Source organism: Miscanthus floridulus, chromosome 4 (assembly GCF_019320115.1).
Source record: "Miscanthus floridulus cultivar M001 chromosome 4, ASM1932011v1, whole genome shotgun sequence".
NCBI classification, from domain to species: Eukaryota; Viridiplantae; Streptophyta; class Magnoliopsida; order Poales; family Poaceae; genus Miscanthus; species Miscanthus floridulus.
The window spans coordinates 111637876-111658609 of NC_089583.1; the positions used below are offsets into that span (position 1 = coordinate 111637876).

Below are 20734 nucleotides of genomic sequence, written 5' to 3' on the forward strand. Positions count from 1 at the left end.
ATCAAAAATACTATTGAACAACATCTATTCACCAAAACAAAAGTTGTATTTTCATCTACTAAACTTGTACTCCTAATTTTATTTAAGTACCAAATACAAGTTATATTTTATTTTTGTTTATAAAAATTGTTTTTCATGCTTAATCAAATAGGACAAGCCACTCACTATTTATTTGCTAGAATTGCTATCAGGCATTTTAAGCACTTTCTTCATACTTTTCCAAAACAAACCCTAAACAACTTTTGTTCTCAAGATTATTTAAAAGCTTATAAGTACCAAAGAAAAATTGATTAGCAACACTTATTTGATTCTTTTATTCATAAAAGTAAGTCACACTAGGTTCACCTTACCATTTCATGTGAGAATTTATTTTAAAATCCTAGAAAATGCATACGCTAGGGTTTATTAGGCCTTAACCTTAGTGCTAACTAAGTCCGTAACACCAAGGGTGTTACATAGAGCCTCGACTTGGCTCGACGTTAAGATCCCAGTGAAAATTGCGTTGTATGTTGTCTTGGACGCAAAAGAAACCGGTGCCGCCGCCGGTGCGATACCCATCCTCTTCATGAGTAGTACCTCGCCCTGCTTGGAGGTCCATATGTGCGACAACGGCTAAGCAGCAATCCACCTGTTCCTGATTAGCAGGAGGCGCTTTGTTACCACCTTTTGCCTTGGAGGACTAGCAATCAATGGCGACTTCCTCTTGCACTGCACCTCCTCGGTGAACGTTGCGAGACGCTGAGCAGCCTCACGTGGTGTGGGCATCATGTCTTTGGGGTGTGCATTGCCATTGTGATCTCATCCTCAACGTCGAGTTGTCCCACCCGAGGCGACGTGAGTTGTGGCAGCTCCTGCACCAGCGATTACTAAGGTGAGTGAGCAGCCGTCGTTGGAGACGATTCCTCAATCCTTAGAGAGGCAGCCTCTAGAGTAGGCTGGCACCTAGGCACTAGTTCACTCACTGGTCGGCTCACGATGAGCGAGACGGCGAGGTCCTCTAGCATCGGGTCGAATGAGACGACCTAGAGCGCCAACACCAGTGGATTGGGCTCGGGGAAGGAGAGTGTAGTAGTAGAAGTAGCTGCATTATCGGCGTGGTCAACATGTGTACCCATGTCTATGCCCTTCAGCTTAGTCCTGCACCATCGATGTTGTCGTCGTCGTCTCCCGCTAGCACCCCCCACGTCCCCCAGTGTGGCACCCTTCGCACCGCCACGTGGCTTGTGATGGGAGGCTAGGGGTCATCACGAGCAGAGGTTGGCACCCTTCACCACCGAGGTCGAAGCAGGCCTAGGCCGCCTATAGTCCTTGGCGAGGTGTCCGAATCTGTGGCAGCGCAGACAACGCCATGACAACTAGTAAGTCGCTACTCGGTGCGAGTAGGAGAGGCAGTTGAAGCATCTGCTGTGAAGCTCTATCGGGGTCTTCTTGACCTACGAAAACTACTTTTGGCTAGGGCGAGGCTCAGCCGAGGCAGTAGCAGGTCCTATCACCTGTTGGGGGATGATCTCATGCCACCCATCAGTGTTGGGGATGGAGACCCATCCACCTCAGTTGAGGCATTGGTGGGTAGGGACACGGCCATCCACTGGCCAAACAGGCAAGGCGTTCACCAGCTACAGGCATGGCTGGCTCCGCTTCCTCTGCCTATGGCCATGTCCCTATTGACCAGGTTTAGCACCAGCATGCCCAAAACCACCACGGGACGAGTCTCGACGCTTGTGGTGGGTGCGGTGTCCGCCTTTGCTAGGCGACGAGCGGTGTCCAAGTAGGATGTTGGGTGATCATCCTCGGACTCCTCGCCATCGTCGTCCGCCCACCGACGACATTTGGTCCACCCTCCCGAGAGAGGGTGGAAGGGAGCCATGGCTGGTGGAAGGGAGGAGCTAGGGGTCACCAGTGGTGGCACGTCAGTCTTTGATTGATAGGACGATGTCTTTTGAGGTGACTTTGCTTCCCTAGTCCTCAGCACAGGTGACTGACCGCCGTCTGATGCAGGTGGCGTCGTGGAGGAGCTAGAACCGAGCTACCCCCGTGGTGCCTGGGGCACGGGGCACCGACGAACGAGGCGACTGCTGCGACATCAACCATCACCGTTGGCCGATAGCCACTGGTGGAGGGGCCCATGGGCACCACGCTGTCCGACGTAGGCGACGGTGGGAATGGGCCATGCCTGGCCCCAATGCACGGCCAAGGCACGTCCGCGGCCGGCGTTGGCGGTGGCTGGAGCGAAGTCATGATGGCGGTGCCGGAGAGGAGGCCCGACGTGGCCCAAGGAGGAGGTGAGGTGGAGACATCTGGCATTGGGGAGGAGGCCATGGCTACCGGATCTAGGTGCAGCTGGGCCATGACGGCCGATTCTAGCCTAGCCACGACGGTGGTCATGACGCCTATGCTCTGCTCAGGCAGCGTAGGACCACGGGTGGGGCTCTTAGTGGTGGGTAGGGGAGGGGAGGTGGAGGGAGAGGGGAGGGGAGGGAGGGCACGGGGGCGCCGGCGCCACCGCCGGTGGTAGGGATGGGGCCAACAGGGCCGCTAGGGTTAGGGGTGGGGCTTGCGAGAGGTAGAGCGGTATCGAAATCGACAGTCAGGAGTCGATGTTGAACTTGATATGTTAGCATCCTATGGCATTTAGAGATGTTGCCATCGATTGGATGTTGTTTTGTAACCTACTATACTTGAAAGCATCTAGGCCCCTAGTTTGCTGACCGGACGCCTCAGATGAGTGGTGATAGGACGATGGTCAGAGTCCGATCTCTAATGACTATGCTAGCGTCATGTAGCCGTTGGCTACTGACCGAACACGTCCGGTCACTTTGACCTGAGCATCCGGTCACCTCGAAATGTGCTGAGTTGGACCCCAACGGGTATGTTTTGAAGTGGGGAGTATAAATAGTTCCCCCACTCGTCTAACTTAGCACTCTTGCCCATTTATTCAGCTGAAGAACACCTTTAGAGTGCAAGGGAGAGCAAGAGCCTAGTGGGGTGATTGAGAGCAACACCTCATTAGTGCATAGAGAGTAGCAAGTGTGCATCCACCTTTCTCATTGGGCTTGTCTTGGTTAAGTGAGAGTTTGTGCTTGTTACTCTTGGTGATCGCCATCACCTGGACGGCTCGGTGGTGATTGGAAGCTTGGTAATCATCCGGCGAAGCTTGTGGATGACCCAAGTCATGCTGTGAGCGGTTGTGGGCGATTCACCGCGACGGAATATCGAAGAATCAGCCCGTAGAGAGCACTTGATCCTTGCGTGGATCAAGGGAGAGCTACACCCTTGCGAGGGTGCTCCAACGAGGACTAGTGGGAAGTGACGACTCTCCGATACTTCAGAAAAACATCGCCGCGTTCCTCTCCTTCTCTTTAGTTTGAGCATTTATATTTGAGTAATTCAATTCATGTCTTTACATTCTTAGAATTGACAAGCTAGAGTAGGATTAGAGCCTAGTGTGCAAAACTTTTGTGCGGTAGAATAATAGAAACCCTTCTAGGCATAAGATGGTGAAATGGACTAAGTGTAGGGCTTAATTATTGCAAGAAATTTAGAATTAGACCAATTCACCCCCTCCTCTTGGGCATCTTGATTCTTTCAGTACTAATTAAGTTGTGTGTGATGATCTAAGAGTGTCTCTATAAAATCTCTTATATTGCATCGTCTATAAGTTGCTTACCAGAGTATCTGAATGTCAATTTAGGATATAGGAGAATATTGTTGCTGCAGATTATCTAAAACTTATCTCCTATACATATTTCTTTGGGATAGAAGAGAGGGTGTTGTCTCCTTCATCTAGGAGAGATGATGCTTTTTCTTAAGAAATCTCTTAAAAATTATTGGTATATAGGAGATGGGATAGGAGATTTGCTGCGGCTCCTCCATTTTCTAAAACACTTCTTTTTAGGTATAGGAGATTGGATATGATATTTGATGAAGATATGCTCTAACCTCTCTTTCCTAAAAGAGACTTGGGGCCGACTCAACTCAAGAAAGCAAATAGTTGTTCATTACACTTTCGTTTAATCTGAGGTTGTAAGGAGAGTTAATCTGACTTGATCCCTTGATGGGTTTCAGTTTTGCACTCGATAAGAGTAAACGGGGGGCATGTGCTTTGTCCGCATCCGGGAACTTAAAGCCAAGCATGGGAAACGGTCGCCGTAAAACCACACGTACGGCTAGGGTGCACAGGGAGCAAAGCCTACGGTGCCGCGCTGTCCCTTCACCGCCTACTCAAGCAACTCGGCGTACTAAGAGGATTGCACTTCCGCCGTACGTACGTGCAGTGCAGACGTGCTCCCGCGCCGTACGCGGCGTTCTTGGGCTCGTGATCTTGCGTGTTCGTGCTGGACTGCTGGACTCCCATATTCGTCCGGGCCTGATGGCACATGGCAGTAAGGGGCGTTGACTTTTCTCAACTGTTCCTGCGCGTAGCTGCGTAGGTGTACCGCACATATACGTACTGCAATACGTGCCCTGTGGGTGTGGCAGACGTTGGATTTCACGATCACACGACGGGGAGCCGGGACGGCTTAGGATTAGGGGATGATGGACCATTGCACGCAGGGAATGACGTCATCGATTAATACCGTCGTCTTCTCTTCTTCTTCATCTTCAAACAAAACATCCCAAAGGCCAAAGGCATCTTTAAGACGAGGAGGAGAAGATGGCTGTGGAGGAAAAGTCAGAAAATGGGCAAGAGAATTTCGTTGCGCGGCCTCTGTCAGACTGGAAAGAACATCGCACTGTTGCGGAGTCTTCCGTGATGAGGTTTTGCTGCAGCATATGTAGTAGTACTGCATATCTCTGACGCCAAGAAGCACGTACGTACTGCATCCTCTTCATCCTTTGAACTGAAGCAATGAAGTCGATCGCCTGCAACGCTAGTTGCAAGGACATGATGAAGATTACTAACAAGCGAGGACAGTGTAGAGCCATAAAAGGCAATGAGGTCTGGGAGAGTGTGACCGTGATCCAGAGGCAGTTTACGACCATGTTCGTTTGATGGTTTTAGCCAGGCTTATTCAACCAGTTAATAGTGTTTTCTTTCAAAAAAAATCAGCACCAGCCAGTCCAAACCAGCACCAACCAGCGAACACGCTCTATATGTGCCTCTCTAGTCAAGCCACAGCTTGACGCAGGAATAGTACATATGCAACAGGTTCTTCAGTTTCTCTAAAAAGGAAAAGAAATACATAGTGTAGCCTCCCGTCACCAAACCCTCCCATATTTCTCTCTAGATCTTTTACCGTGTGCTCGTGGCAGAGCTTGGTGAAGAGCATTTTTTTCACGCCTCTCTTCCGCTAAGAGGATCTGAGAACAGTACATGATATAAATAAGTCAATGTCAGTTGAACCGATAAGCAGTTGACTATTGCATTTGGACTTGCATTTTAAGGTTTTTGGCTCGATGGTGCATCTAGTAATGCGGATCTGCCACCAATGCAGGGGGCAGGGGGCTTGAGCCCCCTTGCTGAAAGTTGTGATGAATAAGGCATCTATGATTAACTAACCAAGTGTGGCTCAGAATCAAGCAAGCCCGACATGTAGTGGTAGCAACAACAAAGGTGATGATGGCGGCGGCAGAGACACCGGAATTGATTTCAAGGCCTGACCAAATTAGGCAAAAGCCTCGCTTAAGGCTTGAAAGCAAGCCTTGAGCAAAGTTCTCCATGGTGACCTGCTTCTTTCAGAGCTCTAGTTGTACCCTTCCACGCTGGTGGCAGGCGATGTCCTGGGCAAGGTCTGCGGTGCCACGTCCTACTACACTGCCAACAGCACCTACGAGCCTTGAGCTCCTCGACGTGACCCTCCCTAGGAAGGCGGTCTCTTCCAGGGCCTCTTCGCCATCGCCACGACGGGGTCCGTTCCCGACACCGTCCACGGCCTCGCGCAATGCCATGGCGACGTTGACACCTATGACGCCTGCCTCACGGGTGCCTTGGAGGACGTGCGGCAACTGTGCATCTACGACAAGGACGGCGCCGTCTACTACGATTGATGCATCCTTCGTTACTCCAGCCAGGACTTCATCCTCGACTCCGACACCACCGACGGATTTGGGAGGTTGTTGCAAACAGCAGCGCCACGATGAACGACAACGACGGCTTTGTGTCCTCCTCGTTGTTCGATGCCAATGTCAGTGTGCTCGTCAACGCCGTTGTAGACTACGCGGCGAACTCCTCCAACAGGTTTGACACGGGGTGCTGCAGCTGGCCAAAGGGAAGCAAAGCCGGCCAAAGCTGCTTTTTGGGCTTGTTATGAAATAATGTAAATAAAGATCGGACACGAGACACAGATTTTACGTGGAAAACCCTTGCGGGAAAAAAACCACGGGCGCCAACCGGCGATCTTCACTATATGAGGAGAGTTTACAGAACGCAGGGAATACAATGAGTCGTCTCTCTACTCTTCCCATGCGGCTTACAAGATGTATTTATAGGATGGACTGACTGCAGTCAAATACGGAAACAAATCTGCTAATAAACATAACCCAAACCGCGGGCCCTCCAGGCGTCCCTGTAAGACTCACGTTATAATTCAGATCATATTCCAACAAACTCCACCTTGAGACGAATTCCATCTTGTAGCGAATGAAGTATCATCAATCAACTCACTTCAATAATAAATAATCACCGACGCCAAAAATCACTAGGACTTAAACTGTAATACTAACTAAGCCTGAGCATAGCTCAAACTTAGCTCCAGGAACTGGCTTTGTCAACATATCAGCGGGATTATTATGAGTACTTATCTTGCATACCTTAATGTCACCTTCAGCAATGACACCTCGAATAAAATGATACCTCACATTAATGTGCTTGGTCCTTTCATGAAACATCTGATCTTTAGACAGACAAATAGCACTCTGGCTATCACAATGTATAGTAGTGCAAGAAGTAACCCCGCAAAGTTCAGAGTATAAACCTCTCAACCAAATAGCTTCTTTACAAGCTTCAGAAATAGCCATATATTCAGCTTATGTCGTAGATAGAGCAACAGTAGACTGCAAACTTGCTTTCCAACTAACAGCACAACCACCAATGGTGAAAACATAACCCGTGAGAGACCTCCTCTTATCCAAATCACCAACATAATCAAAATCAACATAACCAACAAGTCCATCTCTAGATTTCCTAAATTGCAAACAAGCATTAGAAGTACCTCGCAAATATCTAAAGATCCACTGAACAACCCTCCAATGCTCCTTACCAGGATTAACCATGAATCTGCTAACAACACTCAATGCATGGGATAAATCAGGACGAGAACAAACTATGGCATACATAAGAGAACCAACTGTACTGGAATATGGAACTCTAGACATGTACTCAATTTCATCATCTGACTATGGACATAGATCTGATGATAACCTGAAATGTGCAGCTAATGGAGTACTCACTGGTTTTGCATTATACATGTTGAAACGACGAAGAACCTTTTCAATATAACCTCGCTGACTGAGGTATAATTTATTAGATTTTCTATCTCTAATAATTTCCATACCAAGAATTTTCTTAGCTGCACCTAAGTCCTTCATCTCAAATTATTTACTCAATTGTGCCTTCAATTTAGCTATTTCTGATTTATCTTTTGCAGCAATCAACATATCATCAACATAAAGAAGCAAATAAATAGCTGAGCCATTAACAATCTTCAAATAAACACAGCTATCATAATTAGACTGCTTAAAACCATGAGAGAGCATAAATGAGTCAAACCTCTTGTACCATTGCCTAGGAGATTGCTTCAAACCATAAAGAGACTTCTTTAGTCTACAAACAAGGTTTTCTTTTCCAGGAATAACAAAACCTTCAGGTTGGTTCATATAAATGTCTTCTTCCAACTCCCCATGTAAGAATGCAGTTTTAACATCTAGTTGCTCAAGTTCATAATCATGCATGGCAACAATACTAAGCAAAGTACGAATAGAACTATGCTTAACAACTGGGGAAAAGACATTATTATAATCAATACCTAGAATCTGGCTGTAGCCTTTAGCAACCAACCTTGCTTTATGCCTTGCTGGCTCACTTGGAGAAATACCCTCCTTTCTTTTGAAAATCCATTTGCAACGGACAGGCCTTTTATTTTTGGGCAATTTCACTAAATCCCAAGTACCATTCTTTTCAAGTGACTCCATCTCATCTTGCATAGCGGTCATCCAATTATTGTAATCAGCTGAAGTAATAGCCTCAGAATAATTAGAAGGTTCTAAATTACCTTCAATCTCTTATGCAACACTCATAGCATAAGCAACATTGCATTCTTCAATATACCTTTTAATTGGTTTAGGCTGCCTTCTTGCTCTACTAGCAGCAATAGAACGTTGTGGAGACTGCACAACTGGAGAAGAATGCTCAACAACAATAGAAGAATCATCAATAATTGGAGAAATTTCAGCAATAGGTGCATCTTGGATAGCAACATTATCAATATCTGGTGAATTAATTAAGTGCTCCACCTGCACACTTATTTTTTCTCCCTCAATAGGAGCATCAACAGAAGGATTGTCAACAAACATAACGGTTTCATTAAAGATAACATTCCTGCTAAGCACAACCTTCTGAGTCTGGGGATTCCACAATTTATAACCTTTAACACCAGATGGATAACCAAGAAAAATGCATTTAACAGTTCTAGGCTCCAATTTACCATTATCAACGTGAGCATAAGCAGTACAACCAAAAACTCTTAATTGCGAATAATTAGCTGGAAAACCAGACCATACCTCAATTGGAGTTTTCTTATCAAGTGGAATGCAGGGTGAACGATTAATAAGATAACAAGCAGTGGAGGCAGCTTCAGCCCAAAAACACCTATTCAAGCCCGAATTAGACAACATGCAACGGGCCTTGGAGATGATAGTTCTATTCATACGCTCAACTACACCATTCTGTTGAGGCGTATAAGGAATAGTGTAGTGCCTAACAATGCCATGAGACTTGCAATATGCATTAAATTCATTAGAACAGAATTCCATCCTATTATCAGTGCGAAGTTTTTTGACCTTCTTTTCAGTTTGATTTTCAATCATAACCTTCCACTCTTTAAATGCTGAAAATGCTTCTGATTTATGCTTCAAGAAATAAGGCCATACCTTATGAGAATAATCATCAATGATTGTCAACATATAATGTGAACCACCAATAGAAGGCTGGCGAGATGGTCCCTATAAATCAGAATGCACATAATCAAGAATACCTTTACTTCTATGAGTAAAGGTATTAAACGACACCCTCTTGTGTTTGCCAAACACACAATGCTCACAAAACTTCAACTTACTGATGCTATGTTCATCAAGAAGTCCTCTCTTGCACAATTCATGCAAGCCTTGCTCACTCATATGTCCAAGACGCATATGCCAAAGATTAGTAGCATCAAAATTAGATGATGAATTAGAAATTACAGCTGCATCACCTGTAATTGTAGTACCACGAAGATGGTACAAATTTGGAGATTTCAATTCACCTTTCATAACAATAAGAGAACCTTTGGACACCTTTAAAACTCCATCTCCACCGGAGTACTTGTACCCTTTAGCATCAAGAGTACTGAGAGAAATAAGATTCTTGCTCATGCTTGGAATATGCCTAACGTCAGCCAAAGTTCTGACAATGCCATCATGCATCTTAATTTGAATAGATTCAATGCCAACAATATCAAGTGGAGTGTCATCACCTAATCTAACAGAACCTCCACCTTGGAGAGAATCATAGGTGACAAACCAATCTCTATTAATGCATATATGAAAAGAAGCAGTGGAATCAAGAATCCATTCATCATCACTATTTGCACATCCAGCAAAAGCAACAAGCGAATCACCATCAGAATAATCAGCCCTAGAAGCAGCAATAGAAGCATTACCTTCATCACTGGGTTTATTTTTCTCTCTATATGTGCTAGTTCTCTTCTCTTTATTCTTCAATTTATAACACTCATCTATAAAGTGATTATCCTTCTTGCAATACTTGCAGAATTTCTCCCTGCTTGCTTCGAGATTTAGATCGGCCTTTGTAACGATGAGAACTTTTGCCTCTATTGCCATTGTTTGATTTATTATCTGTCCTCCCACGAACAGACAACGCTTCTCCTTTAGAAGCAGAACCTTCAGAAGAAACCATCAATTTCATCTTTTCTTTGGCATACAACGCCTCAGAAACCTCATCAAGAGTTAGTGTATCATGACTATATAATAAAGTATCTCTGAAGTTTGAAAATGAACTAGGCAAAGAGCACAAAAGAATGAGAGCCAAATCCTCATCATCATAATCTACCTCCATAGACTGTAGATCACAAACGATCTCCTTGAAGACTGAAAGATGGTTAATCACTGAACCACCCTCTTGCAACTTGTGCGTATATAACTTCATCTTCAAATGCATCTTGCTTGTCAAATCCTTAGACATGCAAACTGACTCTAATTTGAGCCATAAAGCAGCTGCAGTGTTCTCCTGCAAACAATCTTGCAAAATATTATTTGAAAGATGAAGCTAAATTTGAGTCAAGGCCTTATGATCTTTTCTTTTTTCCTAATCAGTCCAAGACTTTGAATCTTTGTTACCGAATTTATCAAGAGCATCATCAACTTCAGCCTGCGTAAGAACAACCCGCATTTTGACTTGCCATAGAGCGAACCTTGTGTCGCGATCCAGTTGAGGAATATCATACTTGATTGAAGACATGGTGGAAAAAAATAACCAGAAGAATAATAATCTGTAGAAATTTAGGTGTAACCCTAGCAATAACCTGCAGCCTGGTACACTAGCTGTGTACAAATAGCAAAGAACTGCCAAAGAAAAACTCCTAGTTCGATTCACTTGTGCACGTAGCAGAAAACACCAACTTTTTCACTTCAAGAGAAACAACCGGCCAACAGCAACCAAATCTGATTTTGATTACCTTGATCCTCGTGCTCTAATTTGATCTTCGGAACAGCACCAATCCTATACCTGGGAACAACAGCGCACACGCTCGCGAATAGAAGTAGCAGACCTACAGATCGGCACCCCCTGGCAACTCGGCGACACGTCCACACACCAATAGATCAGATCAGGACTGCCTTTTGTTCTTGTACGCAGCGGACAGCAGTAGCCTTTTGGATGGAAATTTCACGAGGGGTCGGACTCTGATCCAGAACCCAGAACTCCAGCTTGGACGCGTGAGTCGCCGACTGATGGGAGGGAAGCCAATCGTGGATGGATTCCGAGACGACGCGACGACGGCCGCAGGATGAACAGGGAATTAAAACCCTAGTTTTTTTCAATCTCGTGTCTGGCTCTGATACCACTTGTTATGAAATAATATAAATAAAGATCGAACACGAGACACAGATTTTACGTGGAAAACCCTTGCAGGAAAAAAACCACGGGCGCCAACCGGCGATCTTCACTATATGAGGAGAGTTTACAGAACGCAGGGAATACAATGAGTCGTCTCTCTACTCTTCCCATGCGGCTTACAAGATGTATTTATAGGATGGACTGACTGCAGTCAAATACGGAAACAAATCTGCTAATAAACATAACCCAAACCGCGGGCCCTCCAGGCGTCCCCGTAAGACTCACGTTATAATTCGGATCATATTCCAACAGGGCTAGTGCAGTGCACCCTCGACATTGCGCCAACCGACTGCCGGACCTGCCTCGCCAACATCCTTGCTCTGGGGTTCAACCTGATCAGTGGGAGAAAGGCTGGCACCGTACATGTACTGTGGTCTAGTGGGGGCTCAAGCCCCCTACCACTTCTACGACAATGGAACTCTCTTAATTTTTGTAGACATGGAAGAGAGAAAAAGAGGGGCGAAGATGACTAGATCCGTCAATGAGATCACGTAAGCTTTGATACGGTGTAAAAGATCTTCCGGTTTTGGCTCAAAAATATCTAGGGGCAAAATTAAAATGGTGTAATAACCATGTTTAATAGGATGAGGGTGTCCCCATCACCCTCACCTCTTCTCATTTTCGTTTTTCTCACTCTCTCTTAGTTTTCTCTCTCCTAGTGTTCTTGAGAGAGGTCCACAACTAAACAAATTCGTGATTGTGTTTGCTGTGATCGGCTCTGTTCGTTTGAGCTTATCAGCCATGGTATAGTGTTTTTCTCTCACAACAAATCAGCGAACAGTACTTTTCAGCCTGGTTTTTCAGCGAAACGAACAGGGCCATGTTGAGCCATTTCTTTAAGTGTTACTGTCCACAAATATTATTTTGCCTAGCTAACTTTTTTTTTGAAATTTCAGCTAGAGCTTTCCTATATCATATAAGAAGATAAGTATGCCATAGTTTTACATAGTTTTATTACATAAAATTGAAAAAATCTCGATCACATACACAAATAGTAACATGGTGTATCGATGCAAAAAGCAGAGTTGTTTCTTTTGTCAGGGTATGGTTATTTGTTTGTTCTCTCAGAGGTAAAGAAGAATTGAATCATGAGATGCCACGTTGGTTCATGAGTCGGACACTCGAGATTTCACACAGATTGGCATGCACAAATCACGAATCGCGAACTTGACCTCTGAATTTTCAGTTTGTGACTGATCCAGCTGTAGTTTTACAGATCAATAAGTGCCTCTCTAGCCTAGCCATAGCTTGACTCAGGAACAGTGCATATGCAACATATTCTTCAGTAAAAAAAAAATATAAAAATAAATAGGAACCTGTTTCATGGAATGGATATCCTTAACATTCATATAACCTTTTCAATTTTTGACACAGATACAGTTAAATACATGCGAGACCTGGGTTTGCATGCACCGATGCACGCGGCGAGAGCGAGACACGAGCTCCAAAGACGCGGTCGCGCAGAGCAGCAGAGACAGAGCATGCGAGAGCTACATGTCACAGCTGGGAGGCGACTTGTCCGCGATAGCAAAGATCAAAAGTTCAGAACCCAGTCCTTGCCCGAGCCAAAATTCGCCGATCTAGAAGCTATCCAGATTCATGGCCATGTATTTCTTGGCTTGCTAACGTGAGCTGATCATACTCTGATTGGCATGCACGCGCAGCCCACATCACGAGCTTGAGCGTTTGACCTCTGAACTTTTCCGTTCTCCACCATTCTGTTATTCATTTCAGACATGATTGGAATACACAAGTCAAAAACAACGGCGACATATATATACATTTCTTCTTTTTTTCCCCTTCGGAACAGCAAAAATATAGACAGCTTTCACTTTGACCTTATACGAGAATGCGAGCCGTGAGCGCCTTGTTACGCTCACAAGTTCGCAGCTTTGTTTAGGTTACATGCATGGCTAATTTAACAAACAGAGCAAATCCGTAACCAACTAATTAAGCAGCAACCTCGCGACCCCAACATGCTGAACTGCGGATGCTCACGACGACTCCTCCAAAGTTCAGAGGCTGCACTGCATGCACGCCGCCCCTTATTTCCGGCGATAAGCCGGTCCGGCGACCATGGGCGCCGGCCTGGCGTACTCCTCGTTGCGACGCCCAGCCATCGTCTCCACGTACTCCGACCGCGCGCGGCGGTGCAGCGTGCCGGACGGCCTGTCGACGCCGACGTTCGCCGCGGCGGCGTCGGGCAGCTCCGAGTAGTCGATGAGGTGGCGCCTGCTGCCCCCGCCCCGGGAGCTGCCGCCGTCCGACGAGACGGAGCGGTAGCCGCTCCGCTCGTGGCTCTTCCTGATCGCGTCGATCACGAACGGGATCAGCCCTTCCATCCTCTTCGATTTCTCGCGCTGGTGGTCGCCTTCCTTTGCTCTCGACAAGCGTGCCTCTCGTCTCGTCTCTTGCGTGCTCGCTCGCGCTTCTGTTGTAGTGATGATATATCACTGCGATCCGCTGGGCGCGTGTGCTGTGGCTTTATAGCGGCGCGCCGGCGGACGTGAGCGTTTGAGGGTTTGACTGGTTGCCGCGGCAAGCTGGGAAATTTCGCCGGCCAGGCGGCCGCCTGCTGGAATCCATTTCGTCACATGGTCAGCTGGGGAACCTGGTATCCGGCCGGCCGGTCTCGGATAAGTTTTGCCCCGGTTGGTGCGATGGAGTTGTTGATGACCTGATGTTGTTGCCCGTGCGAAACAGTGGGCAACCAGAAGGAGAGAGGGATCTTCTTCTCTGAGGGTGCATGCACACGCGATGACACGGACACGGAGTCACGGAACCGCGGGGCGCACCACTGTTTTGACCTTTGCGTTTGGTTGGACTAGTATCGATAGCCTCGTCAGCAGAGGCTGTCTGTCTATCTTGGACCAACTGATGATGGTTCTAATAGAGCTAGTGTTAATCATCCTTTTTACGTCATGATGCTGAGAGTGACAGCTCATCTGATCAGAGTTAGCTTGAGACTGAAATCAGGATAGACATTGGCCGTTGGTTTTCATCTAATCCGGTTCCGGGCTTGGCCACAAGTCACAGTGTATCTTTTTTTAACGAACAGCTAGAGTGCATCCATTTGGGCTTTAGCGGTACTTGATACGGAGTACAAGTCATTCCACCGCCACGACTTGTCTGCATGACTGCATCTTCCTTGTAAGTACAAATTCTTTTGGAATTTGGGATGTTCTAATAAGAGCTTAGGTAAATAAACATGGTTTGGGCATACATGAGCACGTTCATCACGTGCCCGGACATGCACGCTTACCACGAGTCCTGATATATGATGCTCGAGAAGACGCGAATCATGATTTGTATTAGCAGGGCCAGATGTTGCAATTAGCTAGGAAGATGCCCGGGCGCAATTGTACGCCTCTTTTCAAAGACTGAATGAAGCTGACTGCTGCTGCCATTATATTATCATCTTGACGGAGCATGCTAAACGCGTGCATCCTGTGAATTTGTTCATGAGGGCAAGTCTTGCGAGTTGCGACTGCAGGTGCTGAGTTTATTTTATCCGCGCTTCCGGTTTCGTCTCTCTGCTCGCCGATCCTGCGGGCAATCTGACCACGCAACCGTCTGGCCGTAGAGCGGGCCAAAGATTTCTGCCCGCGAATTGAACTGCCGCGCGACGGCACAGCAGCAGGGTCGCGACTCGCGACTGCTACTTGTTTCCTGAGAAAATTCGTCGTCACGACGTACTACGTGGCTAGCGACCCTGACGTGGAACGTTCATCAGCAAAGAAAAAGACCTGACCTTCCGCAAGACGTATTTTCAGCTGCCCCAGATTTCTTTTTCGAGTTTCAATCAGGATGAATAACCTTATCGGGTGGAAAACGGAGATAGGCCCCGTTCGGCTGGCAGAATTTTGGCTTAAACTGCCTGAAAAACACTGTTCTGACTGAATGGTTGTGAGAGAAAAGCACTGTTCCGGCTAAAAAAAAAAGCCGAACAAGCCCAATATTGGGTAAGCCAAATAACGTTATGTCTCGAGTGTTCATTTCGTTCAGAAGAATCTAGTGCTCATTTTTCTTCAGTTTCAAAATTTGTTACATTTGGCAGATGGACCCGTGAAACGGCATAGTCGACTCTCTCTTCTTCGCCACATCATTTTTTAGAAAATGGAAGATCTTTAGAAAATGGAAGAGACTTTCCGTTTCTATGTCACGGCACACAGCGCTTACATTATTATATAGATTCAACGATATTGCGGTCTCTAATTTTCTTTTTGTTTCATCATCACGCTGTAGCACGGCCCAAAACCACAGCCATATGTTCCCTGAAAATAGCCTGCAGCAGCTACCCCAACCAGAATATATTTCTTCTCTTTTATTAAATCAAAATTTGATAGCCTTTTTTATATATAAACTCTAAAATATATGTATGCATTGCGACGGGGCGTTCAGATTGTTTGTGATTATCTAAATGACTTATGACTTGAAGAAATTATTTAGCGAGAGAATGAACTACTTTTGTCTCATTTCATACCAATACTAGGATCCACAGCTGCCGGCCATTGTGGTTTGGAACCCTGAAAACTGACCTAAATCATCCAGATAATGATGAATGCTATAGGCTGTAGAAGTTCCCAACGTAAGCAGCTTGCACGGCCCAGCTTAGCAGTACAGTATCTATTCAAAACCCTGTATGATAAAACATTGGCTCAGGCTCTTTTACCATTGGGGTAACGCAGCCATTTTTATCTTCGCTTTTAAATAAATTGTTGAAAGTGAACAATGATTTTTGGGAACAACTGTCACTATTTTCATTGATCTCATAGGATTATATACAGTTGAAGGGTTGTGTCGTACGGATACAACCTTTGCCCAAAGGACATGTCCCTTTGGTGACGGTGTTAACTGCTAATCTACTACTAATCCTAACTGTCCGTAAGAACATCGTATGGTCGGATGAGATCACCAGTGGAGAGGAGTCTGTTGGTGTGCAGGTGCCTGCTCGCCCGGAGACACCGTTTCACAAACACTCCCCCTTGATCGAATCTTTCTTGAGATCAATGCAGCCATAAGCTTGGATTCCTCGAAAAACCTTATGGGAAAATCTGAGGAATATGTATGTATAGATATGCTATAAAAAACTCCTTTAAACCTTATAGGAAAATAAGGAGAAAATAACATATATGAGTGTGATTTAAATAAATCACTATGTCATTGATATCCCATTAAAAACCCTAGTGGAAAAAAATATTGGAGATACAACATATAGTTTACTTCCTAAAAAACCATTTCAGGAAAAATATGAGGAGCAATATAAAGTGATATGTCGCTAAAACTCCTGTAAAAAACCAGTGGAAAAATTAGGAAAAAAATATAACGACATATTATTGGTATTGTCTATTGGATAACTCACATGAAAAACCTTTTCAGGAAAAACCATGGATAGGTTGTGAGGACAATATGTGTCTTTGATATTTCCCACAAAAGCCCTGGTGGGGAAAATAGGAAATATGACACATGCTTATGTTAATATTACCTCATTAAAAACTTTAACAAGAAACCTTATAAGTAAAACTTGTGAAAGAAAAGAGTATAATATGATGCTGGCACATGTCAACATTTAGGAGATATCTCCCCCTAATTCTGGCAAATCTCGAAGTCGTCGCATACCAATTCCATATACCAATTTTTAAAACACTGAAGTTGGTAAGGACTTAGTAAATAGGTCAGCGAGATTATCACATGACTTGATTTGCAAGATGTTTATTTCTCCGTTTTCTTGTAATTCATGGGGATAAAACAATTTAGGAACAATATGCTTAGTGATATTACTCTTTACGTAACATGTTTGCATCTGTGTAACACAAGCGTAATTATCTTCATAGATAATTGTAGGTGATTCAATTGAACCAATACCACATGACTGTTGTATGTGGTTAATCATTCTGCGAAGCCATACACATTCTCATGATGCCTCGTATAGAGCAATAATTTTAGAATGATTAATAGAAGTCGTTGTTAGAGTCTGCTTAGAAGACTTCCATGAAATAGTTGTACCTCCATGTATAAATACAAATCATGTTTGGGATTTTCCATTATGAGGATCAGATAAGTAACCTGCATCAGTATAACCAATCATACTGGGATCATGATTTTTCTTAAAGAATAACCCAAGATCCTTTGTGCCATTAAGGTACCTGAGGATACACTTCGCTCCCGTCCAATGATGGTGAGTTGGGTCTACACTATGCCTAGCTAGTAAGTTCACTGCAAATGCGATATCAGACCTGGTGCAATTTGCAAGATACATAAGTGTGCCAATAACACTGAGATATGGGATCTCTGGTCCCAACATCTTTTTCCCAATATCCCGTGGTCTAAATGGATCTTTCCCTATTTCTAAGGAACGAACAACCATCGGAGTTTTATTAGGGTATGATTTATCCATATTAAATTTCTCTAATATTTTCTGGATATAGGCTGATTGATGCACTAAAATCCCTGAAGGATGGTGCTCAAGTTGTAAACCTAGGCAATACTTGGTCTTACCCAAATCCTTCATCTCGAATTCCCTCTTTAGATGTTTACGTGCTTCATCTATATCCTTTGGGCTACCAATGATATTTAAATTATCAACATACACGGATATAATACAAAATCTCGTTCAAGATTTCTTAATGGAAACACATGGGCAATCATCATTGTTAATGTATCCTTTCTTTAGAAGGAATTCTCTCAGTCGGTTGTATCACATTCGTCCCGACTGATTTAAGCCATATAATGACTTTTGTAGTTTTACACAATACATATTGCGATTTGCGTTTGGATTCGGAATTTGGATTCTATCGGGAACCTTCATGTATATGTCCGAATCAAGTGACACATATAGATATGCTGTCACCACATCCATCAACTGCATAGATAGATGATTTTGAACTACCAATGATATTAAGTATCGAAAAGTAATTCCACTCATTACTGAAGAATAAGTTTTATTGTAATCAATGTTGGGTCTCTGTGTGAACCCTTGTGCTACTAGCCTCGCTTTATATCTCACCACCTCATTGTTCTCATTTTGTTTCCGGACAAAAACCCATTTAAAGCCTACAGGAAAGACTTTGAAAGGTGTAGGCATTGCAGATGTGAATAACTCTCTTCTAGTGAGCGAAGCTATCTCAGCTTGAATTGCTTCTTTCCATTGAGCCTAGTCCGAGCGCTTTTTGCACTCTGCCATGGTCTTGGGATCTACATCATTGAGAAAGATTTCTACAATTGTTGCGGAGAAGTACATGTCGACAACAGTAGTCTTGCGATCGTATGATTCTCTAGAACCTATGTAATTAATGAAAATTTCTTTCACCCCATTATTTGACTCAACATTTTTCAAAACTATGGAGTCAGGGTGTTTCGATATCCTAGGATTAGAATTTGGATGCACTGTTGATCCGGGTTGTGGATTTGGTCCTGATGTTGGATTTTTATCCACTATTGGGTGTCTACCAACTTGAGGTTGGTTTGGATTTACTGATTTAGAGGATTTAACCCTCGATATCCTCGGACGCCTACTTGTAGCATTATCCTTAGGAGCAGCCGTACTTCTCCCCCTCTTCTTTGGAAGTGGGGGTTGAATGGTTTTTATTGATACCTCCACTCTTTCGGGCGCATTGCGAGCAGGATAAGAGAATTTGGTGACACTCTTATAATCAGTAAATGTTTCTGGCAGGTTATTTGCAATATGTTGTAAGTTTATGATTTTCTAAACGTGTTGTTCAGTCTCTAGAGTACGTTGATCTGAGGGGGGGGAATGCCTTGGGCATTCCAGATGATTTCCTGGCATTCATTTTGGTACTTGAAATCTCCCCCTAATGCCAGGAAATGTTCCTCATTAAATATGCAGTCAGCGTATCGGGTCGTGAATAAGTCCCCTGTAAGGGACTCGAGGTAGTTGATAATTGATGGAGATTGATATCCCACATAGATACTAAGTTTCCTATGTGGGCCATAGAAGTACGCTTAGGCAGTGAGATCGGTACGTATACAGCGTAACTGAATTTTCGTAGATGGGAAATATTTGGTATATTCCCACGTACTAATTGCAATTGGGAGACTACGTGATATGCAGTTGGTCGCAATTGAATTAAGTCAGCAGCGTGTAAGACTGCATGACTCCAACATGAAGTTGATAGGTTGCAATTTTGTAATAACGATCTTGCAATGAGTTTAATTCTCTTAACAAGAGATTCTGCTAAGCCGTTTTGTGTATGGACATGGGACAGAGTGCTGAACTTGAATTCTCAAAGCCATACAATAATTGTTGAAAGCATTTGAGGAAAATTCAGCAGCATTGTCCATTCAAATTGATTGAATTTAATGTTCAGGATGATGTGCTCTAAGTCTAATAACTTAAGCAATAATTTTTGCAAATGCATGGTTATGTGTGGACAAAAGACACATATGAGACCATCGAGTATATGCATCTATTAGAACCATGAAGTACCTGAACGGTCCAGACGTTGATTGTATGGGGCCACAAATATCTCCTTGAATGCGTTCAAGAAATTTTAGTGGCTCATTTTGGATTTTAACGGGCGATGGCCGTACGATCAATTTTTCTTTAGCGCATGAAGTGCACATAAAATCTGAAGATTTTGGGAATTTAGCAGTATTTAACTCATGACCTATAGAATTGCTGATAATTTTTTGCATAATCCCTATACAAGGATGGCCAAGGTGTTCATGCCAAATTTTGAATGCGTCAACATTCTGAAAAATTACCTTGTACGCAACATGCGGTACGGATTTGATGTATGTGTAGTACAATCCAAACAGAAAAGATGGAATTTTCTCAACAATTCGTTTGTCATATCCGCTATTTTTAGTAACGAGGAGTATTTCCTCATTATTGTCATCACGTGTTTCAATATGAAAACCATTTTGACGGATATCTCTATAACTTAATAAGGTACGCTTTGAATCGGGATACAATAATGCATCCTTAATTGTAATTTGGGTACCCATGTAGAGTACAATAGTGGCACGACCAGAGCCAACTATTGTAGCATTGCGCCTGGCGATTGTCAAAACATTTCCTTGTCTTTTTGTAAGAGTTTAGAAATATTTTGTTTCTCTAAGTATAGAATTAATGGTACCATTGTCCACTAGGTATAATTCCTCATCCATCAGATTGACCCCCGTAGAAACTATATATAAATAAAGAATTTTATATGAAACTCTTTGATGATATATAGAATATATATTTTATTTATTAAATATCAAATGTGTACAATATATTTATTGGGTATTCAAACTAAATAGTGATAATATTATTAAATATTTACAACACATAGGACATAAATTATTTTAACTATTATAATCACTAGGACATAAAGACATAAGAATCTAAGGGATTGGGACCCTATTCAAAGCCTCCAAATATGTCGTTGGATGCATATTCCA

The 20734-nt window shown here is 43.9% G+C and overlaps 1 protein-coding gene across 1 annotated transcript; it reads right to left on the reverse strand.

The window, feature by feature from the left end:
- Window positions 1-13086: 13086 nt before the first annotated feature.
- On the reverse strand, window positions 13087-13939 carry LOC136552630 (uncharacterized). Its single transcript, XM_066544188.1, has one exon. The coding sequence runs from the start codon at window positions 13669-13671 to the stop codon at window positions 13375-13377; it is 297 nt and encodes a 98-aa protein (XP_066400285.1). The 5' UTR covers window positions 13672-13939; the 3' UTR covers window positions 13087-13374.
- Between the last annotated feature and the right edge of the window lie 6795 nt (window positions 13940-20734).